The 27,779-nt window shown below is 39.6% G+C and overlaps 1 protein-coding gene across 9 annotated transcripts in view; it reads right to left on the bottom strand.

Annotated features, from left to right (window-relative positions):
• The window catches only part of CIT (citron rho-interacting serine/threonine kinase), a 72,366-nt gene that overhangs the window by 10,910 nt on the left and 33,677 nt on the right, over positions 1-27,779 (bottom strand). For 4 of the 9 annotated variants that reach the window (XM_087768686.1, XM_087768688.1, XM_087768687.1 and 1 more), the window contains exons 19-37: positions 26,009-26,104; positions 24,140-24,256; positions 23,586-23,695; positions 20,464-20,638; positions 18,859-19,056; positions 16,607-16,660; positions 8,555-8,752; positions 7,863-8,056; positions 7,221-7,356; positions 6,689-6,793; positions 5,164-5,304; positions 4,882-4,989; positions 4,029-4,191; positions 3,618-3,782; positions 2,209-2,346; positions 1,752-1,932; positions 1,452-1,543; positions 1,051-1,155; positions 4-173 (exon numbers count right to left, since the gene is read on the bottom strand). In XM_087768686.1, coding sequence (XP_087624812.1) covers positions 4-173; positions 1,051-1,155; positions 1,452-1,543; positions 1,752-1,932; positions 2,209-2,346; positions 3,618-3,782; positions 4,029-4,191; positions 4,882-4,989; positions 5,164-5,304; positions 6,689-6,793; positions 7,221-7,356; positions 7,863-8,056; positions 8,555-8,752; positions 16,607-16,660; positions 18,859-19,056; positions 20,464-20,638; positions 23,586-23,695; positions 24,140-24,256; positions 26,009-26,104 — 2,646 coding nt within the window. The remainder of the gene's footprint in view (positions 1-3; positions 174-1,050; positions 1,156-1,451; positions 1,544-1,751; positions 1,933-2,208; positions 2,347-3,617; positions 3,783-4,028; positions 4,192-4,881; positions 4,990-5,163; positions 5,305-6,688; positions 6,794-7,220; positions 7,357-7,862; positions 8,057-8,554; positions 8,753-16,606; positions 16,661-18,858; positions 19,057-20,463; positions 20,639-23,585; positions 23,696-24,139; positions 24,257-26,008; positions 26,105-27,779) is intronic. The other 5 variants (XM_087768690.1, XM_087768693.1, XM_087768691.1 and 2 more) reach the window with 2 other exon arrangements.

Genomic DNA, 27,779 nt, shown 5'->3' with positions numbered 1-27,779 from the left:
CACAGCATCAGCCTCAGCTTTTTCTCTGGAAACTCTCCCACCTGCCACTATTGATTCCAGTGCTGTGACCCAGCGCTGTTTGTCAGGGAAGCTGGGTGCTAACAGGTAGAGTGTTCTACCAGGCCAGCAAGTGGTGTGTGGATGAGACTCCAATTTTAGGATGTATGGCACATCTGAGATGTTATATAGATAGAATAAGACTTAGATTAGTTTTTGGAATATTGTCAGTGGACTCAAAATCAACACCTTTCAGCCTCATTGGAGAGAAGTTGTATTTATCATGACATGTTACCATGGCAATTTCTACATAGGCTTCTCCTTTACAGGTCCTGCACAGGCTAGCTACTTAAAGCTAATATTAGCTGGATGTATGCAATCCATACATACAACGCTGGCTCCACTAAACAGAAATAATTTCTTGCCTTTTATTCGAAAGGGAAAGAAATACCATTGTGAAAAAAAGTGCAAAACCAGCCACTTGACTAAAGTTTTCCCTGTACTGTTCAAGAAAAATCTGTAAAAATCGGTTATGGAAACCTTTGTTTTTAACAATCTGTATCCTTTAATGTTAAAGTCAAGACATACATATTCTTTTCATCAGTTCTATTCAATACATACAAATCGAAACATCAACATTTTTTCAGAATGAGAGATTGTATACACCCCACAGTATTTCTAAGTTAATGACTTTCTGGTCAGAGCACAATGGTGGCATGAATTATCACACTTCACACTTGATAGAGAGCATTGAGAGAAGAAATTTAAATAGACCGAGTGCTTTTAAGTATGTTACAAAACTCTTAAAATTTACTTCCATTTGGCTTGATGATTATATTATGCACAGTTCAACTACCATGACAGAAGCAGCCGCCCATGTGTAACTAAATCTAGATGACTGACCTATTCACCTAACTCAGACAGAGGTCACCTCAAAATTACACAGTTACAGAGTGACAGTTAAAGGGAGAAAATTCTGTTCAGCCAACCAGAATGCCAACTGATGGCAAGCCAGATGAAATCCATTTGACCTCATCTACATAAGATTCTCACCTGTCTTTGCTGTATTGGTAAGTTCAGTAGCTCCTACAGCTCCGTGAACGGTCACATCACCGTCAGGAAGGCAGAGCTCAAATTCCTCCAGAGGCCTCTGTCCGGCTGCAGGGAGAACGGGGAGAAAGAAGTAAGAACACCACACAAGTAAATAGCAAGAAAATAACTGTGACAGCAACATGAAGTGGATACACACTGGATGTTCCACAGCTGGATTATTACGACATACCAGCTAGTAAAACTGTTAAGGGTCTAGAAAAACAACAAGGTTGCCTTATTACAGAGGATTTAGCTAAATTAGGTGTGGCCACAGCAAACAGTAACGATCTTTAAGCCTCTCAACTCACCAAACAATATCTGAAGTACAAAAAAAAATGTTCTTCCTAGAAATGCTAAGTTACCTTCTCTTGCTTCTGCATCATAAATGAGCACTTTCGTTCCCTCCAGGACAATATACTTCCTGTCCCAGCCCTGCTGCCCACGTTTATTATTCCTGAAGAAAACAAGCACAAAGCCATGTTGGATTTTCTGCTTGGATTCTGAATAAAACAAGCATGCAACTCCTAGAAAGACAAATTTCGGTGCTAATCAGTAACTGAAACGGGCATGTACCAATTCTCACATTGTAAGAGCCAGGATAATATAAGGAACCGTTCCAAATGTTTCAGCACCTGATATGGCACCAAGATCCATGTTTATACCTTGGCACTTTCATCCATCCTTCAAGACGCAGACTGCTGCTTGGCTCCTTCAGCTGCAGACCGGGAGAATTCATTTTATCCCGGCAGAACGCTTCAGAGAAGTGCGTGGCATATTCTGCTGGCAGTCCACAAGTCGCTGGCAAGCAAGTTGAGCATTTTGGGTGACACATCACCTGGCATTCTGACAAAAGGACAGAGAAAAACTTCTGTTCAATGACGAAAAAATCATGACACAGCTGCCTCAACTTCTAGTGCACAAACCCCAGCTTTTCCAAGAATCTCCTTCTACTCTAAACCATCAAATGTTTTCTAATGGAGAACGTTTGCACCAGCTAGCTTCGAAGTCTTCATCCTCGGTCCTTTCTTCAGCTTTCACTGCAAATCTGTTCTGGACGGCTGATGCTTTTTCATTCTACCGTCCAGTTACGCTTTGTTTACGCACACGCTCTGCTCTTACCGAGACATTTAGATGCTTGCCGTCCAAAGTGCACAGTATCCAGACACACCGCACATTTTGTTGCTCTCATATTTAGCCCCACGTTAAACCGATGTGGGATATTATGATGCATTCGCTCTTTCAGGCGTCGGCTGTACTCTGGAAGGGACCACATTTATTATGAGGATGAAAACTGTGATAGGGATGAAAATTATAGCAGGTTTTGGCATTTTATGGCCAAGGTAATATAAAGTGACTACGTATCGCTATCAAAGCCCTGCTGAACGTAGCACTGTTTTCCTTTGCAATCTGCAAATCTTAAGCTACATTACCACCTCAGTAATTACCTTATACAGATGCACAGAATGTGCCGCTTGAGAACAGACTGCAGAACTGAAATGGCTAATGTTTGGTGTAGCAAGATTATGTCAATCAAACCATCTGAATTTCAAGTCTGCACTCAGCTCCAATTCTTACCATGTGCTAAACTAATCTCTCCATTTTGCTTACAGCTAACAAACCCTTCAACACCTAGACTGTTGGAATCAATACGCAGCAGGCCTTCTCCATACAGCCTTCACGCTAACCATCAGTGCCAGCGTATCTTAAAGCTTACCTAAAATCCCTGTTAGCAGCTCTATACTGAGCAAAGTTTATCCTTCAAGGCATGGTCTTTTACTGATGAACATGATTCTCTTCCCTGCCCGTGCCCTGCCTCTGAGGACACCTGCCCGTGCCGCTGCCACCCATCCTCAGAGCACCCTGGGCCCCCCCAGCCACCTCTGACAGCTGCACCACTTGCTGGGTTTTTCCAGCTAAGGGCTGGAGGTTTTAGTGCAGAGTCTCTGGGTTCAACACTCACTCTGCAATACTGATTAACTGGAAGAATAAATGAACAGAGCCCTCAATCCTTTCATTTTTTCTTAATTAATCCTCTCCCTTCCATTCCCGAGGATATAGAAGGGTATCCCCCTTTTCTAGTTAATAGGATATTAATGTCGTCTTTGACCTGGTATCTTCCTTTTATGCCTAACCGAAGGCTTTCCCCTTTACCAAAAGTCTTGATAGAATCTTTCTGCTCAGCAGAACAAATCTGCAGTTTAGACAAGTAAAAATGTTAACTGCTAAGGAAACAGCCATAAATCCTTTTCACCAATGCAGAGAGTAGTACAGAAAACATACTCCTTTGACAAAAACATGCTCCTAAAACAATTCATGCTAATAATTACTTTATTGCTGACGTTTTCAGAAATAAATTGTATAATCCACACAGAGAATTTTAAACCAAAAACAAAAGCGAAACTTATCATCTAATATTCGTATCATGAAAAAAATCTGGGTTTGCAATTTAGAAAAAAAAAAAAAAAAAGGAGATAGCATTGAAATAGTAGACAGAAAAACAGTAACAGAGAAGTTCAGCAAGAACCTACCCTCTGGCGTGGAAGATTCCTTCCTGCGACTGGAGGGCGGAGCGAGCAAACTGATCGGCGTAGGCTGATGCTCTGGTGAGCGGACTATGGCAGACATGATGATTTGCTGCCTGGCCGTGGCTGGAGTAGATGGATGAGGGTGGTCTGATATTTTCCGATGAGCAGCTATAGATCAGATAAATGCCACTCATTAACATAACCAATACGAAACACTAGTTCATAGCAGTGGTTCTGCGTAACCGTTCAGTGGTTACGACCCGCAGAAGAAAGCGTAGCCTTATTGCACCTTCCCAGCAGCAGATAAGAATTAAACAACCTATGTTACTGCTACAGTGGCACACAATTAAAGGCACGTTTTCAGACCAAAACCGTGCGTCTCCTTCCAGATTCACCTTTTCTGTTAAACCCTACCTTCTTCACGAGCAGATCTGAGTTCAATGCGTGTTTTCTGTAGAGCCTCCTCCAGCTCAGCAGAACGAGCCTTCTCCTTCTCCAGTGCCACTTTCAGCTCATTGTATTGCAGGGGAACCTGTGTGGGTAAAGAAGGGTCCTCTTTCCGCCGACTAAACAGGCCCTAGCAACAGAAACACACAGACAACTCCTAACTCCTAGTAAGAGATGGCTTGAACTAGGCAAAGTGAAACTAGCTAGTGGCAGTCCGGCCAGAGGGCCTAATGGTAATTCTGATATGCGCAAGGATGGATTTTTAGTTCATATTGGCACTGGAGAGAAAAATGTTGAGATATGGATTAATTTAAAGAGGGACGTACGTTACCTGTTAGTACTCACACCTTGAGTTTCCGAAAGCATCTAAACAGAGGATCTCAAAATACGTGGTTAAAATTGAATTACTTAATTCAAAATGACAGAACGGCTTATGACAAAGATGCGACACAGGTCACATCGCCTGACTAAGCAATCCTATGCTGTAAGTGCAAGACAAGCACTCTAGATACACAATGTGTTCACACACATATATACTTACCATTAAAAAAAAAAAGCATGGTTAAAATTCTGTATTCCTACAGCCTCACTCAGGTGTAGCTACCGGGTTGTAACCTAGGTATTGCAGGAATAACAAAATGCTGGAAAAGCCACAAAGAACACATCCTGCCTAGTAAAGTTTGCAACTCAGAATGCTTTTAAATGAGGACACATTTGCATTACACAAAGAAAGATAAAACAGAATATTATGAATACACAGCACGTAACTAATCACAAAACCATCATTTAATTCCGTGCCTCTCAAACCTTTTTCACCCACCTTTTTCTTTTTCGCTGGTTGGTCCATCTTTGCCTGCAGGAAATCAATGAGTTTGGTTTGCTGAGAAATAGTGCCCTCCATTTTCACTTTTTCGTGGGAATAGAGAACCTGTGAACCACACACACGATAAGAAATTTCATCTTAATAGAAGAAACAAACAGATAACTCAATAACAGAACAGAGCTAAAAAATAGCACAAGGAAAGTGTCACACAGAAACAGTGGATCACATCCTAAACCCCCCAGGGAGTGGGGAGTCCGGCCCACTGCTTCCCACCCTCACCTGAATGTTTTCCAGCTGATATTCCAGGTCACTTCGTTCAGTCTTCAGAAGATCTGCCCGATCTAGAGCCTCTTGCAGGCCTTGAGTGAGGCGGAAGATGTGATTCTTTTGTAGATCCATTTGCTGCTGCAGCTTTGCCTGCTGTGAACGGGAAAACAAAGGCCAGTGTTTTGGTTTTGTTGCTTGCTTGTGTTTAAATAAAAGCTATTAAATGTTATCATTCCTTGTAAAATATGCATCATTGCGGAACTTAAAAGTAAACAGACAATTCTTTAAAAGCTGGAAAAATTACAATATTCTAGAAGTTTTCATTCTTTTCAGAATGCATTATGACTAAACAAGCATTTCTGTGCAGTGTATTTACATTAATTTGTAGCAACACTATTTCTTTCAACTGCATGTTCAAGTTATTTGCTTTTTTAAGCTTTTAAAATCTTGTAATGGTTAATAAGACTGCACATACACGAAGAATTTCTCGATGCAATTTTCTCAAGCTCTCTATACAATCACCAGAAGCCATCTCAGTACTTTGTAATAAAAAAAAAATAAAAAATAAAAATCTTTCCTATAAACCAGGATAAACTCCTTCCTCTATAGTCATATGAGATAAGGAAAATTTTGTCCAGTTGTTTACATCTTTGTCTTCAACTAACAACAGAAAAGGGCACATGATAAACTACTCCTAATTCTTTCAGGTTTTGTACTCTCTTGATGAGAAAGTCCCCGAGTATGAAAACCATTAATGCTCATATGTTACAAAGCAAGCGCCAGAAATCTTTCACTGTGATGCATGATGGAGTTCTGAACTCTAGGGTAATTTGTCAGCACTCCGAGCGCACCGAAAGCCTCTGACTGCCCTCTTGAATTGCCTGGAAGCACCCTTCCTTTGTAATCCTCCTCTGCAACCTCTTCCCCCGCTACCCAGCTCTGGCTGCCCGCAATCAGCATCTCACTGATGTGGTGCAGGTGTGTAACCTTGGATCAGACCTCTGTGAACCAAGCTAAATTATGAAAAAAGAGCCCGTGGCACCACCCATGGACCCTCAGCAGACTGGCTCCAGAGCTGGTTTCAAGCTGTGGTCCTTGCACTTGGCCTGGGCAGAGCCGTGCTCCAAGAACGCTGTGCCCGGGCACGGGCCTGGCCTTGCAGGCCTGACCTAGGACGTGCCTCATCACTACAGGCTTCTGTAATCACCGCTGGGCTGCTGGCTGAACCTGATGACCTTCACCAAACCTGCACTGCTCTTCTTGTTCAGGGACTGTGGGACTGTGCCCACGGGCTGCAAGGTCCTGTCCTTGCCCGACTGGCTCCCCGCTCACCTTCCCTTGAGCAGCAGTTCACTTTTACTGCTCCCCGACACGGCCGCACACTTTGCAAAGTTTTAAGTAAAAACAAACCCCAACTCTTAATCTCCCCAGTTATACAGAAGAAGGATGGGTGTATAACGCTGCTATTCACACAACTTCTCCCCCCTCAAGATGTGGAACCTCCTTCTGAAGTTATAACATGAATTTCCAAGGTTACCTCCTCCAGAAGTCTCTGCTTGAGCTCCCTTTCTGTCTCAAGCTTCTGTTGTAAACTGCGTGCATTCATCTCCAACATAGCATGCTTCTTCTCCAGGTCATTGAGCTAGGCAGGTGGGATAGATGGTCAGGATAAGATCAAACACTAATAAATACAGCGTTCCACAATTTTAAAATCCTTCACCTTCACCAAGCACACACTACAGAAAAATGATACAATTATCCTTTACTTACTATAAGGGGAAAACCAACCAAACAACGTTTTGGTACGCCATTGGCTCAAACGCAGATATCAAGCTACTGAAAGACTTTGCTGTACACTCCAGGCATCACAGGCTGCTTTCTGCTTTAGTCTTTCTCAAAAGGAAATCCGAGGTCTTTGGCTTGAAGATAGAATTCTATTCTACGACCTCCAGTCTTTTTAATTTGCTCTAACATCTTGAAAAAGCTGCTCAAGACCACATTTCTACAAGTACTATCTCTAGAAAAGTATCTCATCTAATTATGGAAGTCTAGGGTTGAAAGTTACTTACCTTATCAGAAAGGCTCTCAGCTTTGAGCTTTTGTTCCTTTAGTGCTTGCTGGAGGGCTAGAATCTCTGCCTTGTGTTCTTTGACAGCTAGCTCTACCACCTGGCGAGATTCAGTAATACGCTGATCTGCTCTCACTCTGCATTAAAATGGAAAATAATGTTACCTAACTCCCTTCTGGGCTTGACCTCTTCCTAGCATGCAGTGGCATCCATAACTTTCAGGGGGTTGCCTCAAATTCAAGATGTTACTTTATAAAGCCAGCCTGTTTGCTGCAACGCTTTCCTATTATATAACCCTGTTCCTGCCCTGCTAAACTACAGCCTGAAAATTTCAAGACCCCCCCAGGAACAGTGAGGAGCAAAGACCATTATTCCATACAATAAAGCGGAAGATAATAAATCAAGACATTTTATAAATTACAATGATAAATACCACTCCCCACGAATCGCTCACTTGCAAAGAAACAAAAGGAACAATATCACTGGTGAATGACTATTAACTAATAAACCATTTTTAGCACTACCTCACAAGAATTTATATTTAGTTCCAACTCCCATATCCTATTCTAAATATAATTTCTGTACTAGCTTCTATAGAGCATTTTCATAAAAATTAATAAAAGGGGGAGGAGGGGGGAGAGACCTGCTCTGTTTCTCAGTATCCAGCATCCTCTGCAACTCTCTAACTCGACATTCAAACTGGGACTTCTCATCCCCTAGAACACTTCTCCATGCTTCCCACTGACGCTCTTTCTCCAAGAGTTCATCATTCAGGGCCTCCAAGTCCATTACTTGCTCTTCCAGCATTGTACATGTTGTCTTCAAGGCCTCCATAGTCTAAAAATAAATCCTCCTATCAATTCTCACATCCCACATCAAGCGTGCACTTTAAGCTTCAGCCTTACCATTTAAATTACAGTACATGCAAATTGGCAGCAAACATAAGCTGGTAAATCACAACCCATTTATTTCAAGGCTTCCATACATTCACTTGTGATTGCCGTTAATGTCAGTTCTACCTCATTATGAAAATTTTGAAATTTCCAGGGTCACTAAATTAAAATGAATAATTCTAAATTACAATATCTTCAGAGTGCAAAATTTCTAAATAAAATTCCATAAAAGTACAATGGGAAATACCAAAAATGTCCATTCACTCAACTGCTCTGGGAAGGAAGGCTTAAGTGATAAATGGTTTAAGCCATTGCCCCTGGAAGCATATTCATTCCTTATAGGTTTCCAGATTTAGAAGAATTATTTTGCCTTTCAGATCATTAGCTAGCTAATGTGCTAGCTCTCACAAAGAGATTGTGATCCAGACTTGTAAAGCCTTACTTGTTTCTGACTGGTAAGCTGCATCTCTCTCTCAGTGATCTCCCGACGGAGATGGTCAACTTCACTTCGCAACTGGACAACCTCATCATTGGCCCCTGAGGCCTCATCGAGTTGTTTGGACAGGAAGAAATTCTGATTGTTCAGTTCTGCATTGTCTTCACTGAGCTGGTTCAGCTGCTCTTCCAAATCCGTAATCACCTGCAAAGAAAAAGAAATTAAATTACATGTCAGCGAGAACAGATCTTTGAAAAAGTATTCTCCTCTCACAGAACCATTTATTGCCAAGCAAGGAGACAACCCGACTTTCACATTTTTTCAAATTTAAACAAAAGCAATATTATCTGGTAGATTTTATGCACAGGAGTGTACTTCGATTAGGAATAGTGTTTTGTTTCTTAGAGAAAATAGCTTTTTTCTTTTTTTTTAGAGTATAAATATGCTGCAATGCAATTTATTATCTGAGAGAGAACTGTCACATCTAAAGCACTGGATTGGGAGCCAGGAGTTCAGCTCGTATTCTCAGATCTGCTGCTGACTTACAGCGTGCCTTTGCCAAAGCGCTTTACCTTCTTTTGCCTCAATTTCCCCTCAAGTGAAGTGAGGGTAATACCTCTCAGAGAGGCTCTCGAAGCCTGATATTTAAGAAAACTGAACAAGGGGTGCAACGGAGGCAGCACAATCTGCTGAATCTGCCTAGCAATCGTTTATATTACTGTATGTAACGCTCTATGTAACCAGGAAAAGCAGAAAAAAATTAAGAAATATATTCTATCAAAGTAACAGCATTATGGATGGCAGCATGGGACATATGAAGAAAGAAAAAAGTGTGGCAGCACAAAAGACTAACAGAAAACCAATGAAAAGCAAAAATTCAACAAGGACAATAGCCTTGCCTTTAATGAAGTGGAAGCATCCATTTCTTTAATCAGAATAGCATTACACTACATGCTTTAAACCACATTCCCCTTCAATTTAAGGAAAAATATGAACACGGTGGGCCATTTTCACAGTCCCATTTGATTTTTATGAATGAAAGGCCATGAACACTGGATGGATGAATACCTGTACCTCCTCCTAACTCAAAAACAATGTCATCACAACAGAAGAGAAAGGAACCTCATTATAATCTTGAGATCAGCTTAATAAAGAGAATTTCAGAAACTGGAAAGCTCCATACAATTCATATTCAACTCTTACAAATATGTTCTAGAGGCATTTTTGCCTAGATGTCAAAGAAAAGTGAATAAGATACTTCATTAAATGGGAAAAAGTAAAATCCCAAAGCACAGTTGGCCACACATTCAAATTTAAATGTTCCAATTTCCTACACAAGCCAAGGACTTAAATATCTAAAGCAGCAGAGCACAGAGCATACAGCTCTTCTCAGCTATCTGGAAAGATGACAACCATTTCTTTTTGAAGAATCCGTAACGCATATATTGGCAGCCTTTTACCATGCCTCTCCTAGATCTAAATTAACAGTATTTGATTTCTAAACTGTCAACAGAAAAAGTCCAACTGCCATTACTCCCTGCTGGGTGAAGGGGAGTTCCTGCTACCCATATGTTCAGGGTCAAATCAAAATGCTTCGTACTTTAAAACACAACATTTCTAATGAAAATCTGATGGGGTGGTTGTTTCTTGAGCACTTGTACTGCCCTGGTCAAAGTATACATTTTATTCTGTATTGTATGCGTCGAGTTTTCAAAAGACACAGACCGTATCATAAGGATGTGTCAGTGTCTATATTGCTGTAGGGATAAGACCTTAGAAATGCATTTATACAAACAAAAAGGAACACAAGAGCATTTCTTTTTACAGTGTTTTACCTACCATTCTCACAAATAACATCTGAGGTTTCTAACTGCCAGATAAGATAATCTCTCTTTTTCTTCTACTCGTTTTTCTTTTTCTGTTTGACCACACCACATGTCTAGGCAGTTTTAAGATATATTTTATACATCCATGGTTTCTTCCACATATATTTTACATATTAATACAAGCACTTTCTATAAAAATTATCAAATTAGTTTTGAAATACAAGAAAGCAGAGATGGGGGAAACACAAAATGGATCGAGAAGGTGACGTGCAGAGTTAACGTGTCAAACTACTTAATTTTTTAAAACTGCCTGTATTTCAAGTTGATTTTATCCCTCAAGGGCTGGAAGTTAAGCTCCAATTCACCTTTATTCTATGTGCTGAGACTTTTACTTCTTTCCCTGAATATCACTAAAATTAAACTAGACCATTTTATATTCCACTGTTCCATTTTATCTAGTAGGATATTTCTGGAAAACTTAACACAAATAACAAAGCAGATAAGAAAGAAGGGTTCCAGAAGAAGTGACGTTATCGCCTTTCTTGAATAGTTTCCTAACGGTATATTTATTGACAATTCCAAACTGGCTTGGCTTAAATTCCAAACATGGTATAACCCATATAATGTAATCCATGTCGATTGAGAGATTTTTATTTTTTTTTTTAAGAGAAAAAATTTGTTCTTCTCAGTACAATTTTATTTTTTGCATGGGGAAAGAGGAAATTTGTTGACAAATCCAATTTTTGAAAGCTATCTGCAGCTATGTATAACTCAACAGGGTTACAGAGTTTATAAATGCTATAAAGCCTAAATAGTACTGGGTAATACTGACACAGGAAAATGGGACATAGTGTGATATAAATGCCTGTCCTGGGAACCTAGAGGAAAGAACACACAGATCAGACCACCACATTTGATAGGAAATGTTGTCTTGGGCATACATACATACATGCAGCCTATGCCAGAATCCTGCACCTGAAAAGAGTTAATAGCTTTAGGTATTTTTCTTTACAGTTAAGGAAATCCCCAGGCAAAAAAAAAAAAAAAAATAAATAAACAACCAAAAAACAACCAAACAAATCAACCACCCAACCAACACTGAGCTATTCTGGAGTTAAATTTGAAGTATAGTAAAGGAAAGTCTGTGAGAAACACTACTTTATCCTTTAGAAACCCATAATATAATTACAAAAATCTTCAAATTTGAAGTTTATAAAACAACCCAACACTTGAAAGCTTGGAAAAGCAATTCTGGGCAGCGACTGTAGCTATGCCACTGTATCATCACTCACAGCGCAACTGAAATTTTCTCTTCAATCTATGCACATCTTCATCACAACTAATCCACAAAATAGAGATATAATCTAACTACACCACGCTAATCTCGGCAGATTGTTCACTACATGCCACATCTAAGCGCACAACTTGTCTTTATACTGATCCAGAAGACTGTATCTCATTTTTAGATATTACAGAGCAACCCAAGCACAACAGCTCTTCGGCCAAAGTGACCACGTTCAACACAATTCCCTCCCCGTTGCATAGTTTCAGAAAAGCAAAGTGTTTCTCTATTGCGAGATTGCGCAGATTCGCAGCTATTATACCGGGCCCTACAAACTTCCCAGGCACGGACCACAAATTAAACATCACGGCAACAAGCGGTTCGGGGCCTTGATGATTAGGTGTGCATATCAGACACAATGTACAAAATTTAATCCATATGCTCTACCTATCAAAACCACAGGCAAAATAATGAGGGAAAGGAGAAAAGGAAGCCGCTTTAGAATACTGCTAACTGCAGCTTGCAAACTTCTCCATAACCTTATTCCCTCACGAAGACTCCTCAGTTCTCAGATGGCACCAACAAACACACAGGGAAATGCTAGGACACAGCAAGGTAAACTGTTTCAGGATGCAGTACGTTATTTGGAGTTTAATGCAATTTTTCGTACAACCTTAATTCGGAACTTCCAGACTAATCCATAGTTTTACTCTCTCCATTTCCACTCCTCCCCATCCCCACTAATCTTTACTAGGAAGCTAGCCGTCAGAAGTGAATAGGAAAAAAGAAAAAGCTCTCTCTCAGCCCCAAATGATTGTGAGGAGGAAGCAAGAGCAGGCATCAGACTCGCTTCGTCTTCACCTACTCACGTTTGGACCCGAGAAACAAAGCTTTTCTAGCAGAGAAATACCAAGCATCCTAACGGAGCAGAATACGAAGCCTCTTAATGAGCACCGCTGCAGCCAGATACCAGTCTTGTGTCTCTACCTGTTTGATCGATATATACCAACGAACTCCTCACTTTCTTCCCCTTTCCACAGTCAGACAACATCTGCGACTTGAAACATGCCTTACACGGAGATCTCGGTCTCCAAAAACTCATCATGGCTTCGCTTGAGGGACACTGCTCTCGTTAGGAGCTGCCGAGGAGGACATTGCACAGCCTGCACTCCTCTCCTTCCCACGCCAACCCATCATTAAAACATACAGTCTCCTGCACTCCTCCGTCCTAGTTCCCACAAGATGAGCTGCCTCTGCCAACCATGAGCCTCAGCCCCAAATGACGACGGTGTCATTGTCCACGGTGAAGGTCCCATCAGCCTCTCTCACAGTAACACCTCATCAACGCCCTAGAAGTCTCTGACTTTTTGCCAGGCTACAAAAACTACAAAGCTCCATTTTTGCCTATAGCTGGCATCTGCCATCACGTTTTCTGTGAAATAAGAATCAGGGATAACCCCTCCCACCCCACAGCCATTTTTTTTCTTCTTTTACAAATTTAACAAAGCCATATAAAAGTTTTTGCCTGGGTATTAGCCTTGTTACAAGTGGGCAAGATCCCTTTACTCTGAAACATCATTTAGCATCAAAGTAGGTAACATCTTTAGACAGAATTTTGGAAGTTCTCAAGAACACAGCTTATTCTTGTAGGCCAAGTCATTGAGCCAATATGGAATGAGGATCTTGGACCGAAGTCAGCAGGACTTTATGCGTGACTAAAATGATACATGTGCCTAACGGGCTTGCAGATTTAATGCCTCAATATCCAATCTCATAGGCAAGTGCAGAATCAAGCCTGTTAATGCTTCCGATAGGAACACAAGATGATGACAAAAGAACCTCAAGGAGCGAAGATAAACCTTGTTTTATTGGAGAAATCTTGAATAAATGGAAATGCAATACCCAATTAGTATTATGAAATGCCACTCTCCTTGCTAGAGTAAAAGCAACAGCCCATACCTGAAAAAACCGAGAAGATTCAGATGGTGGTTCGCTGGAATAGCAATAGTATTTTACTAAGCTGAGTGTAAATACTTTATAGGATTCTTTTCTTCTAAATATTTATAGACTTTACCCCCTGCTTACTGAATGGTTTCTTTTTCAAACAATTCTACTATTATTTAGATAACTTAGTTGTATTTTTAACTTCAAATGTGTTGATGATCCAACAAGCAGCCATAATTAAGAGGCAGTTGGAAACAACTGACGAATACATAAATTTTCCTATTTAAGAAAATGCCTTATTTCTAGATCTTTTTCTGATTGCCTGGAAAATACTTTTAACACTCAAATGGATCACATTTTTGATAGAATAATTCTTTAAATGTCGGGAACTAGTCCTTCTCCCTCAACAGATTTGCGGGATCAGCTATCATTGTGAGAAGATTATGATAAAATATTGCTCTTCGTGTTTGCCCACATGCATCTGTGTGTGTGTACAGCAGGTACTACAATTTACAATTTTTATTGTAATTATGTATCCTCTTATTTCTTGCACAACCGAGAGACAGAGAAAGCAAATGCTAACATTTTCTTTTTGACCCCCAACAGTCAAAGAGAGATGTCACAAGATGAAACAATGCACAGCTATCAGAGCAACGGAATATAAATTCACAAACAAGGCAGAAATTACGACCGACAACATGGCAATGGTCTCTATGTATGCATCCCAAGCCACAGCAAATTCAAAATAAACAAATAGGAGAACCTAAAAAATGTCTACGTGGTCAGAGACCTCAGCAAAAGGAAGAACAAGAGTGCAATGAGGGTACAAGGAAAGCAGACACACATTTGAGGTGTAAGCCTTCTCTACAATCAGAAGCTGTGACCTTTGTGAAGCCAGAGAAACAGAAGAAATACCAAAGAAAGCACATTAAGTATTTTTATTTATCTGTTGGACACTATGAAAGTACTGAAGTAATTCAACCTTTCAATTTTTTTTCCCGTCTCATCTTATTTTCATAATTCTTACGCTGTTTTGGGCTTCTCAATAAGATTAAATGAAAAATAATTCCATACCAAAGTTTGCCAGACTAGTTCAAGGAGTTTGTTTCAGCTTAAAAGGGATATCTTTTGAAAACTTGCTAAAAGAATAAACCCACTCATTATCATGCTGCATAAGTAGCAGCGTATTACCATTATTCCCTTGAAGTGTTATCTTATATTAAAAGGCGTATAAATTCTAATCACCTCCAAGGAGCATCACATGGTCAGCCAAAAGCAAAGCCTGCATCATACTGGTCACAATCAGATAAAAATGAGGCTGAAACATGTGGTGAAGGCACCGTAATAAACGTTCCCTGATCCCTCACTGTCAATAGAAGATGGTCCTAGATTTTCTCTCGGTGCTCCTCAGCAGCCAGGATGGACAGCTAGAACTACTCATTACACAGAACAGGAAAGTTTCTATCCATGGTCAATTAAATTATACATGCATTCTCCTGGGCTGGAAAGAGAATGTATGATGAGCACGTATTATTCATTTAGGAACTATTTAATTAATTTCTTATTGATGAGGATGTCTGATCCCACTTATCCCACTGAAGGGCCTTACAATGCACAACACTGTTAGAGATCCTTTTATGCAGAACCTTTGAAGCTCTCGACATTCTTGAAATGTTATGGGTCCCTCTTCACTGCTGGAGATTGTTCACCACACTTACAGAGCCAAAGTGTTGCTAGATAACGAGTTACAACCTCCGAAAGGCAGCCTACCACGCAGTGAAAAGAAGCTACAGATTTTCCACAGCTGGTTTTTGCCTGCACGGAGATCACATAAGCATTTTCATAGAAAGCTGTCGTTCTGCATGAAGGGCAAGACAGAACAAAAGAAGATAGCTATTGAAATAAGATACATGACAGCACATATGGAGCTAGAGGATCCATCTACATAAAAAAAGTAAAGTTTCTTGTGCAGGATTCCTTTTAGATAGAGATTACCACACTTTGGTAAGCTCTACTTCCTCATTTCTTTATATCAGCGTTTTCTATGAACAGAATAGAAGAATCCCCTTGCTTAGTGCTAAAGAACAACTGAGGAAAACAGAGTAATCTCATCCTGAAAAGATATTTCTGAAAGATGAAAACTTGTACATTAGATACTTAGTCCTACAGCATGAAAAATTAAGTTTGAGGAAATCACTGGAAGTAGGGAAAAAATCAAGATTAAAAAAACAGCTGTTGAGCCCTGCTTCCAGGGTGAGGTAAGGAGAAAAAGCCTAGAACGATCGGCAATCGACGCTGATCCAGAGGACTGTGGTCCTTATTCACCACTTTTGTAATTCATGTCATTGGAGGACAGATGCTCTCCATCGACCATCATAAACAAGTTTGAAGATAGTGCTAATCTGCAAGAATCCCTATTGATAGACAAACCCTCGGACACCTCCTAGACTGATGAAATGAATCTAAACACCACATCAAAAGATCTCAAATTAAGATCCTAGAGTCCCCTCTGCTCTTTGAGCAGATGACTACGTGTCAATGTATTATTCGGAACCATAACACTTCTTGCCTCTTGAAACAGTGTTAAAGTCCTCCTTAAAACCCAGAGTAGCATTAAGGCTCTTCCACTCTGGCCTAGATCTACAATGCAGCTCAGGATTTGGACAGGCAGATCTTTTCTTCTTGTGAGCAGAAAAGATCTTCACCTACAATCATTTTTTGCAGCTGCTACACCATTCTTATTAGCTGCACTGCAATGAGATATTTTAATTTACTTTCTTCTCCAAAAAGAAGAATAGCATCAATTTCATGATCAGACAAAAACCTCAAAACTGAGGTTTACCTGAAACCTAAAGGAAATCAAATCCAATCCGTCTAGCTCCTGCTAACACCTTGAAGCCAGAAGTCCACATGAGGAACTAGTGTCATCAAGGATTAAATCAGTAAATTGTTTCTTTCTTTATCCTTAATTTCAAAATAATTCAATGATCTGTATTTAATACTCACTGTGCAGCTATTACGAAGGGCTTCAAATTTACGCTGGATTTCATCTCTATGTGCCTAAAGGAGGTAAGAAGTTAATCATCAATTTTTCATACATTAGAATTCGAATCCAACAGCTGTTGCTAAACAAACTGTAGAACAATCTACCAGCAAGCAAAGTTTGGAAGGCAGATGCTGCAGGCTATGAAAGCACTCTGTAGTGGCAAAGAACTGATTAGCAAAAGTCACATCCTACTTAATCAAAATGCACTTATGCTCCCAATTCTGAACTACTTTAGAAAAAATGTACAAACTTGAGAACTGAATTACGTAAAAGGTTCCATCTGAAATGGTCACCAGAAGACACGTCGATTCCGTGTTAAGTTTGTACATTCTTGACATTTAGCTTTGAGTTGGTTTTACTTCCATATCCAGATTGGTATTTCATATAAAATAAATACTGCATACAATTTAACGCTTGCAAAGAAAAACTATAAGGAAGTAGTATGCAAGCTATCCCAAACAGCTCTGCCAATCTACCTGAGTCCTACCACAAAGTACCATTTAATCCTGAGCCTCTCTAAAAAGCAGCAATGAAACATAATAATCAATTCTTTGGAAGACAGCATCCAAAGTATGGAAAAGTGCAAACACTTATTTTAAAGAATGCAGTATTGCATGCACCATTTTACCTCCTAATTTACAAGCAAAGCATGACACAGCAAAAGTTCTTGTTTCAGCCTCATGGCCTCTCTCAAAATTCAAACTGATTTAACAAGTGTCTAATGTCATATGCTATCTGAAAACTTAACAAATGAAAGGTTAGTGCACTAGCACATCCAGCCACCTTTCTTCATTCAGAACATTTTCCTTGGAGCCAAGAGACTAAACAGGAAAAAAAACTGTTCAGCAGAAGTCAAATATGAGAGCTGAAAAGCTATCTTACCGCACCAGGCAATGTGAAAAATAAAAAAAGGATATTAAAAAATCCGTAACAGAAATACTCCCAAGCCCACCGAACTGGACTATCTTACAACAGCTGGTCCAAAAGCACTACCATTTTGCCAAATTAACTGAAGCAATAACTGAGTGAACACAGGTCATAAATATTCATCTGGTGGTGTAGGGTAAGGATATCGAGCACATCGCCATGCCCTTGGCAGTGATATCGGTTGTTAAGCAAAGCTTTCAGCTGGGAGGGGACCACCTCAGTTTTGAGCAAAACTGATGCCATGTTCTATTCAGTTATTCTTAAGCCTTGATGTTGCTGCTGCACTTTCCCAGCATGTACCCACATTAGAACAACTCTGAGTGAACGGTTCTGCCATTCATCTTCCCAAAGCATCAACAAAAGACAAGCACCTATCTCAGCTCAGCTCACCATCCGTTCCGAAAAATAGCAATGGCAGAAATATTCGGAACAGTTCTTTGATCAAATGCCACTGGAGCAAGAGAATGCACATTTTCAACACTTCAAAATAAGTGGATCTGAAGGTCATTTAAAACTGCTGCTCAAGGGGGGTTAGCTGGTAGCAGGTCATATACTTCTCCACTCGCTCCCCCCACAGCCCTGTGAATCTTTTATGAAGGAAATATTTCTTAGAATCAAGCAGTTTGAAAGCATCTTTTTGCACTCAAGAGACAGCAACCAGCGGCATATAATTTAGAATTCCATTTACTGGGAGTGGGGGGGAACTGAACTTCTTTTTTTCCTTTATATCGTTCACACGCCTCACCAGAGACTGAAAGACACGCATGACAATTTTTAATTAGATAAGCATTGGGATAAAATTCTGTGCTGACCACACTATTTTCCTAGGAATTTGGGTTCCTCCCCCCCCCGAATAAGTATCCTCAAAGCAGGGTAACTGACAGAAAAAAAAAAAATCATCAAAAAACATTTATGATCATCAAGTACTTTCAAACTCATGAGATATTATTTAAATAAGTAAATCACAGAGTAAAACTCCCAAAAATAACAACTTTGTATGCAACTTTCACTTCATCACAAAAGTAATAATGCTTTTACAAACAATCAATCAGTTTTGGCAGCAATGAACCACTACTTGGAAGCATTCATATGGTTTAAGATAGTAAGACAGACAAAATTTGACATTTTAGCCATTCCTGCCTCTACCAACACAAGGCACAAGTCATATCTTGTTCTGAAAATTAAAAATTAAACAGTATAAATTCATCTTAAGTTCTTTATGAAACATGCACCTACATAATTCTAATTCGTATCTATAGTTCACAGTATGAATTTTAGGGCTCACCGTGAGAGCTTGAATCTCTTCCTCTGCCTCAGCTGTGGTCTCCTCTAGTTCAGTTTTGGCTTCGCGGAGCTGATTCTCCAGGGCTGTCCGTGCAGCCTGCAGCCCAGTAATTTGAGATTCCCGCTCCTGGAGCGTCAGCTGCAATTCTGTCAACTGCCTTTTGAGTTCCAGCTTTTGTTCTTCATGCTCTAGGCTAACCTGAAGAAAAAGCAGCATCCAAATCTAAGTTACTAACAAAGAAAATATAGATAGTGTAATCTCATTTCAGACCTCACTTTAAGATGCCACTGCCACGTCTATCCCAAAAATCACATCTTGACAGATTGCTCAAGTCACTGACAAGTCCAGGACGCAGCTTTGTCTACTACCTAAAAACTGCTGGTTTGCTTTGAAAAAGGTTAAAAGCAACCCGGCATTTTGAAACAAGTGCCCAAGAGTAGTTCCAGCTGTGACTCCACTATCACATATCAAACGTTGATATAAAAAGCATGAAAGTTGAAGAAGTTTATAATGAACTTTCTTCACTGAAATTGAGAATCTTTAAGAATCTTTATTTGAGAACTTAGGCATAAACATCAATACTAATCTTTACGTGTATGCAAACATACATTTTGCAATTGACTTCCATATTTCATTTTCCCTTCAGATTCTTTTTAAGTAAACCAACCAGATCATCTGGCTCCGGATTTATTCGAATGGCTTCTGCTGAAGGTTTTCTTGAGGCATACTCAGGGATAAACATGTCATTTCCAGACACGGATAAGATATGAACAAGCAGCAGAACAGATCTCAGTGCTCAAAATCAATTCCAAACCTTAGCACCTTCTTCAGGCTGCCTGCTATCCCAAGTGAATCTGTCTGTTGTGCCGTAGATGCGCGACAAGCCTGCCAGCAATCTTACCCTGCTCCCAACCAACTTCCAGTCAAACAAGGACACGTGTTGGTCGTCCAGCCCTCGTAGCCTAAGGCAAGATTTCAGTCTTAGCTGAAAATTAGTGGAGTGAGACTGGAGAAGGTAAAAGAAGATCTGAAGTGGATCCAAACTAGTCGATACAAAATTAAAAATGAAGCACAGCCCACAAATTTTTAAAAATGCAGATTTTCATATTACTGTAACGTTTCCTTTCCAGAATACTTGCGGAAAATGTGCACAAAGCAACAGGTCTCCTGTTTTCTTACAGCAATTCTGCGGTGTCCTTTGCTTTCTATTCTGTAGACTCTAAGGCTACGGTTAAGATGGTCATTGTACATAGCTACTCTAGCTGGACAACATCATAAGGATATGGTGTACAAAACCCATGATTCTGAGAAAGCAAGATGATATAAAAGCTCACATTCAGTGAGGCCTAAGAATGACAAATCCTTAATACTTACTTTTATCTCCTGCTAATGAGCAACTTGAATTTTTTTTTTTTAGGGTTTGGTTTTTTTTTTCCTCCTAGGGGAAAAAAAGTACTGCTAGACCAAACTACATTAATACACCTTAAAATACTATTTTTTATGACACACAGAACTAAAACAACTTAGTTCTTATTCTCGCTATAATACTCAAAATGGGGTACGTTCAAGTAAGTTTGTTTGGAGGGATTAAAGCCAAGTTTTCACCTCTCGCAGCCTCGTCTCTAGCTCCAGCAGGCGGTTCTTGTCAGTGTGATCTTGGTGACTCATCTTTTCCAATTGTTCTTCTAATTTTCGATTCTGGGCCTCTAACTTTCCAGCTTGCGTTTCCAAGTAGAACTTCTGTTGTCTGAGCTCTGAAATCATCTCCTCTTGGGCTTTCCTGAGAGGAGAAAGGCACAAGTGACAAACCCAAAATGTCCTTAACATATGTCCTCTCACCGGGGTGAAGTAAGGCATAATGTACAAGTTTCCTGTTAAGTAGAATAGTTAAGTTCATAGCCTAAATTCTACATCCCAACCAAAAAAAAAAGTCAGCTCTTTATTCCTGTCTGCAAAAGATCCGCGTACTAGTGCATTCATCAACATATGCCCAGAGCACTAAAATTCCATGTTTGCAAGTTGCACAGAAAAATTAATCTTGTACATGGTAATCCACAACAATATTTAAGCTACAATTCATTCTTCCCATTTCACCAACTCCTTGTTACATCTTTTTCTATACAAGAAAAATAAATGCTAAGAATAGTCACTTCCACACAATGTATTTCCATGAGATAAGAGAAACCCTACGGTTTAGGGTTTGGGGGGGCAGTCTGTTGTGGGTTGTTTTGCTGGGGGTTTTTTTGTAAGTTGTAATGGACCTCGAACTTGACCTACATCGACGCGAAGCTTTGTTGTCTCTGATCAAAGTCAATCTACAAAGTGAACAAAAATAATTACTTGTGCTCATAAGAATTTTGAGAGCTGGCAACGATTAATTATTACCCTAAGAATTTGAAATGGATACCCTCATAAAAAAAAAAAAAAAAAAAAAAGGGGAAAAAGGAAAAAAAGGTCTTTCTACATTATTTACAATTCCTGGAATCATTTTATCATGCATTGGAATATTCTGTGTCATAGTGCGCTTTCTACTTAGAAGTCTCACAAAGCTCTACATATATTAATGAATTAATATTTTAAGAAGTTCACTGTGAGATAAGCTGTTATTAATCCTATCCCAGAGAAATTATGTGGGTTGCCCAAGATCAAATAGGAAGACTTAACAAAACTAAAAATAGAACTTAAGTCTTCTGACTCACATTTCTGTGCATTGCACACAAACCCACCCTTTCACCCTTTCTCTTTTTTTTTTTTTTAATTTACCTCTACAGATTATTGCCAGCCAGAACTGTCAAACGGTGTTATTTCGCTTCCTCCTGTTTACTGGGCTATCTTCTCAGGAACCTGATAATCATTAGTTTCCTCAGACACTGATGGAACAAAAGCTAGCAGAGTTCCCCTCTCCTCTGAAGGGTTTAATCACTAGTTCTCCTCTTCAAACATGCTCAGATTAGCTGCAGCTTTTGTGGATTCAAAATACAGCCCAACAACACATTTATACGTTTTCACAAAATAAGCACAAATTCATTAGCTATCTGCATGCATAATAAAGCAATTTTCTCTTAAAACGTTGTTAATTCTGTACTATCTTCTACGAATCCTGCAAAATTATGTTTCTTGCCAATATGTCTCTCAATAATCTACTCTAAGTCGTATGTTAAAACTTTTTCTTTTTTTTTGTTATTTTCTATGGATCTCCAGTCAAGTGTCCTGCTCTCAGAGGATGCATCTAGCTCAGCTAAGTTCTTACACTCAGTTCAGCACCAATGACTGCGACATTAGACCTTACATATACTTCCCAGGTACACGGTGAGAAAACACTTCTGTTTTATTTCAGACTGACAGTAAGTTATGGCTTTTGCTGCCTCAACAAAGTTCCTGGGTGATTAACTGGAGGTCATCTGGAGCATAAAGCAACACAATTAAATTTCTCAGTTATTTCTGTGAATAGTTTTGGCTGCTCAGACTAACATAACTTGCCAGATATTTGAAATACAATAAAAATTGGAGCCATTACATATCTGGATGCATAATCACCACTGAAAAGGAAAAAAACCAAAGCAACTCTTTGCCAAAATTCATCCTTGCTTGATTCTATTCAATATTATAGGTGAATCTATCCAAGCGCTTCCCACAGAGACACTACCTGATATTGCATCCAGCACTTGACGGACACCGAAAACCTTTCTGCAGACAGCCAAAGCTGATGAATCTCTTAACTCAGTAAGAGCACATACTACTTTAGGCCTACCTTGCAGGACATAACAAACAATCCGTGCTTTCTCCTACACATGAAGTAGAATGCCTTTGTCACTTACGAAGGAAAAATATCATTATAAGGACAAGGAATCTCAGCTAAAATCCAAAGTAAAATAAAGTTCAGGCAGACAAAAAGATCTGACACAGATTTCCTCTGTGATTAACAAATAACAATTCACCACAAAAACAATTGCTGATTACACAGCGATTCAAGATGACATTAGACCTTGACCAGTAGGACACCCCAAAAACGCTGAACTATTTCACTGCTCGTTGATGAGAACTAAAGACAGGCTGAAGCCCAGAAGGCAACAGATATATGCAAGTGCTATCTGGGTTAGGAAGAAAACAAAATTAATTGAAGCAGCATTCTGAAGCTGGGATATCTCCTACTTCACATTACTTCTGCCCATCTCAGTAACAAAATATCTCACTCTCGCAATCAGCAATTCAAAAACATGCAGAAAAAACTCTTGGCTTAAAAAAAAAAAATCTAGTTTTCTTACTTGTCTTCTCACCCATCAGGGCAGGATGGAACGTTTGTGAAAGAAAAGTGTTTAATGTTTTCAATTTCAACATCATGTAACTGTCACAGGAATCAAGGAAAATATAAATGCTAGCAATATGTACGATCAAAAAAGGAATATATGCTTCTCCAGAGGTATTTCAGACATTAAAATTATTAGCTTTCATTTAACGTGTTTGGTAAACCTGCACAAAGCACCAGCCTTAGGAAAGGCTCCAAAGTAAACATTGTAATACAAACCAATTTTCCTAGTCATGTTTGAGGAAACACAAAATACGCAGTGAACCACAACGATTTGAAGAACAAGCGTACTTTGGCGTCACTGAAAAACAAGCAGGGAGCACAGCAGGCCGGCGAAAAAGAACCACTTTTACATGAAGAGAACGGATCTCGCTGAGAACTGTTCAGTAGTGACCAGTACGATAGCAGTTGCTGTACTTACATGTTCCTCTGGGTAAAGAGGCTGCTATTTGCTGCCAGTTTATTGGCCTCAGACAATTCCACTATTCTCTGCTCCAGCGACCTAATCTTTGAATCCATTGCATTGATCATCTGAAACAGAGCAATGTGCCTTTGAGACTGCACAATAGAAGTGATTATAAAAACGTTTAAAAAAAAAAAGCCTGAACTTTCTCCAGAAACAAAAAAAAGTAAAAGAAAACTGATCAAATGGCCAAAAGAGCATCACAAATGCAATTACTGGAGCTATTTACAACTGCTTTCTACTTCTTTAATATTAGGAGAAAGCAACTATTACATTATCAATGCACAAAATGATGGGTACGCAGCAAGCTACGTGGCTACTTTTAAGGAAATATTCTTGAAGATACCTTCAATTAAAAAACCCATGTTTTTCAAAATTAGTATTAATTGGTGGATTTTCTCCAGAACAGCTCAGCAGCACTACAAAACCTCAGACATGATTATCTTGCTTGAGATCAGAGTCTCAGAAAGCTGCTCTTAAAATGCTTTGATTTCCAATTCAACTATACATACCGCCTTCTGTTCAGCCAGGACTTTACATTTCTCACGTGCTTCTTCTTCATGTCTTCTGAGCATATTCTCAAGTGCTTCCTTATCTGCAAGATCTTTCTTCATCTGATTTTCCAACACCTAAATGAAGACATTTCTTTTGTCTAAATTATATCTGTTTCACTGGGTAAAGGGCAAGCAGAAAGAAAATCATCAAGAAAGAAAGAATTTTTTTGAAGCTATTGATCATATCTCGAGCAAAATTAAACCCAAGATGCAATGGCATGAAATCCATGGAGGAGCAAACTCCAAAAAAGAGCACTCCCTCAGTTATCTCTGAAGATTGAATTTAATGATGGAATTTTATGAAGACATGGAAATACTGTCGATTTTTTTAATTATTAAGTCATATAAACTGTGTTCAGGAAATATTCCAGACTAATGCAGCAGAAACCAGAACAACTCTATACCCCACTATGTACGGTAGAGGAAGCAAGGAAGCGCACATCCTTTGGCTGCCCTACCAATATGGCTCACAGAAGTCATCCGTAAGTTCCCTAAGTACGCCTGAGAAGGCAACTGAGACCCCGTGAATTCTTCAAGTCGGAGACACCAAATGAAACAGCTAAGGAAAAGATTTCTTTTTGTGGCACGAATACCTGTCATTAGGAACAGGACTAAAATAACTGTTACATTTTTTTAAAAACGCATGTTATGTATGTATGTCCGGAGCTTTAAATCAGTTGTTAAACTGAAGGTCATTTCCTTCAAAGACAAGTTTTCAAAGGCACAAAGTCTGGACACCACAGGGTAATTTTTACGGTTCCAGTTACAAACATCCCATGTCCTCTTTCATCCCTTTGAACCTTTTTCACCTGGCTTCCTGACTCCTCCTACTAACCCCTGTATCATACGTCCCCGTAATACACTGGCTCCCTTTTTCGTTTAATTCTTTTTCCAATCCCTATCCTCTTTTCCGGTTTTTATGTCACCACTTCTCTTTTCCCAACATCTGCCTCTGATCTCCCTGCTTTCTATCGCTGTCCTCTCATTACTGATTACCACATGCTCTGGGCTTCCAGGAAACCTTCTCACTTCTCTTCTTTCCCTTCGTATTTCTCCCATAGAAATTCCTTCTCTCCTCTTAAATACTACATCCTCTCACATTTAAGCTGAAATACAGAATTAAAGCCCTAGGTAAACGTGCTAGATAAACATTGCTGAAAACAGATTATGCTTAGTAGAAACAAAGATTCTTACAAAATGCATTCACTGGCTGACGTACTGCAGGTTCTTTAGAAAAATCCTTAGCCAGTACACATACTCCTGTTTCCCAATTTGTTTTTCCTAATTTTAGATGGTGTCTATGATTCTATTTCTAACTGTTTGTTAAAGTCTTATGCTACCCTGGAAAAGACAAAAACAAAGTGGGTGGTTTCTGTGGCTTCTTGGCAGATGTTACAGCTCCAAGAAGATGGAATTTCGGAAATGCTCTAGTATTTGCCAAATTTAAAACTTGCAGGTAGGCTGTGTGAATACTCTTAGAAAATCATCAGTAGGAACCGAAAGCTTTTTCAGGATGTGAGATCCAATAGCATTAAGTAAGTATTATTTAGTCAGCAATAGTCAAACTACAATCAACAACTGCCTGCCTATAGTTCTGACTTCAAATGCCACCTCTTTTAGTGCAGTGCTAAGGACAGATAAGGTCCAATGGCACAGACTAGAAGAAAAACTTATTCAGATTCCACCAAGCTCTCTGAACGTTTCAGTGGGGGTAAGCAAGAAGGCAACTCATAAGACAAAGCAATCAGAGCCTAAGGGCAACTGGTTTTCCCTGAACTCATTCTACCCACAAAAGCTTGTAGGAAGGTGATAAGAAGATATTTTTACTTTGAGTTTTTCCTCATAGAATTGTTCCTTCTGTTTCAGCTGCAACTCCAGATGTTGTGCTGCGATCTGAGCCTCACGATGCTTTTCTTCCAGCTCCTAAAAGCAGAGATTCATATTCAGACACAAAAAATAGTAGGTGCTGTGTGTATGTGTTACACAGGTATCAAACACTCATTCATTCTCTTTTTTAAGGCTTCACACTATAAAAATCCCAAGACCAGGGCTGTCGTAGTAAAAAAAAAACCAAACAACATTATGAGAGCCGCAGATTTAAGCTTTGCATATTGCTGCTGACCCAGCTACTGTAGAGCAGATACACTGCTAAAGACAAAGATTTCTACTTCGGCGGTAAAAATTTCCATTTCCCAGTAAATATTCCCAAAGATGGGCCAAGGATGGCTTGTGAAAACAAGCAGTTATAAACACTTCATAGCTGCAGTGGCATCACAGGAAGTTCAGATCTATTTTTAACAAGGTCTCTCACTTGTTTTCTCACAGAAGACCTCAATAACGGGGCACTGCTGTCTGTGCTTTTCATTCTACATTCATAGAGTGGGAATAGAATTTACTTTGCTATATTCCTCAGACGGATGTTGTCAGAACAACTATAAATTGCTTGGAAAATGTAAAGTGCAGGATGCAATATATATGGTAGAACATGCCAGAATATTTTTAATCTCCTTACTTCACATTAGATAGTTTGAGCCATGCACAGTAAGGACTTAAATAATTTTGTACCTCAGAAGTTAGCTATTTCTGCTGCTGACTATATTATCCAGGATATATCTATAATCGCCTTTCAACAGGACACCTCACAAGAGCTGAGCTTAGAACTTTATGCTCGTTCATTGTCATATTTGCCATTCCAACAATTTCCTTAGAACAAGAGGCAGATCCAGGTCTGTCGTTCACTACCACTGGGTTGACTCTTGCACAGCAAGTTCAGGTTTTGGGATGCACCCAGGTCCACTCTCTGCCTTCGTTCCTGCATAGCACAGGAGAATTTCCTCATATTTCTACTTTAGCTCTTTTCATATTCTCTTTTCCGATCTTCCTCATCTTGAAAACGTATGAAGACTTCTTTGCTCCAGTAATTGCAGTAGACCTATTTTTCCAGAAGTGCGAATCAAAGAGGAGGTTCACCAAAAGTAGGTCATCTACAGTGCCTCGTACCCAACACTTCTGCAAGGAATGGAGATTGCTGCTTTTTGCAATTGAAATATGTCTCCCAGCAACAAGAGGGACAACTCACCTCCCCCAGAAGCCCACACGTTTCAGGTCCTGGCAGAGAATCAGACAATCAGATCAGCAGCAGCTTCAAAGCTACCAGCATCAGACTGCTCATATTGTAGCAGAAGCTTCACCAGTTTCTGCAGTGGCACTTAACAGCCAGTGTGGGCTTAAAAAGGTAATCTCTTACCATTCCAGTTCGCGCTTAGTGTTCTCTATGTAGCGCTAACTTTGTTATTAGCATCATAGCAATGAGCTACACTTTCAAGCAGTAATAAGCATCTTCTCTAATTTGTTTCTTACTTCTTATCCAGTTCTGTACAGGCAGATCAGCAGGTACTTCTCAGGTACTGCTACATGAGTGTACATGAAACCAATGCCTTCATTCAATGATTTCCACCTTATTCTATGCAATTTTGTATCTTCAGCTCCCTTCCTTCCTACTTTTCTATACCAGGAAAAGTCAAAAGTGTTTGAAGAGATCAACTTGAGGGAACAAACAGGGTAGAAATGGAGGAAAAAAGACAACTGTTACCCTGTG

The sequence above is a fragment of the Nipponia nippon genome, unplaced genomic scaffold (assembly GCF_047370975.1).
Source record: "Nipponia nippon isolate SJK-2023a ecotype South Korea unplaced genomic scaffold, ASM4737097v1 scaffold_30, whole genome shotgun sequence".
Lineage (NCBI taxonomy): Eukaryota > Metazoa > Chordata > Aves > Pelecaniformes > Threskiornithidae > Nipponia > Nipponia nippon.
This window is presented reverse-complemented; position numbering and strand designations above follow the sequence as displayed.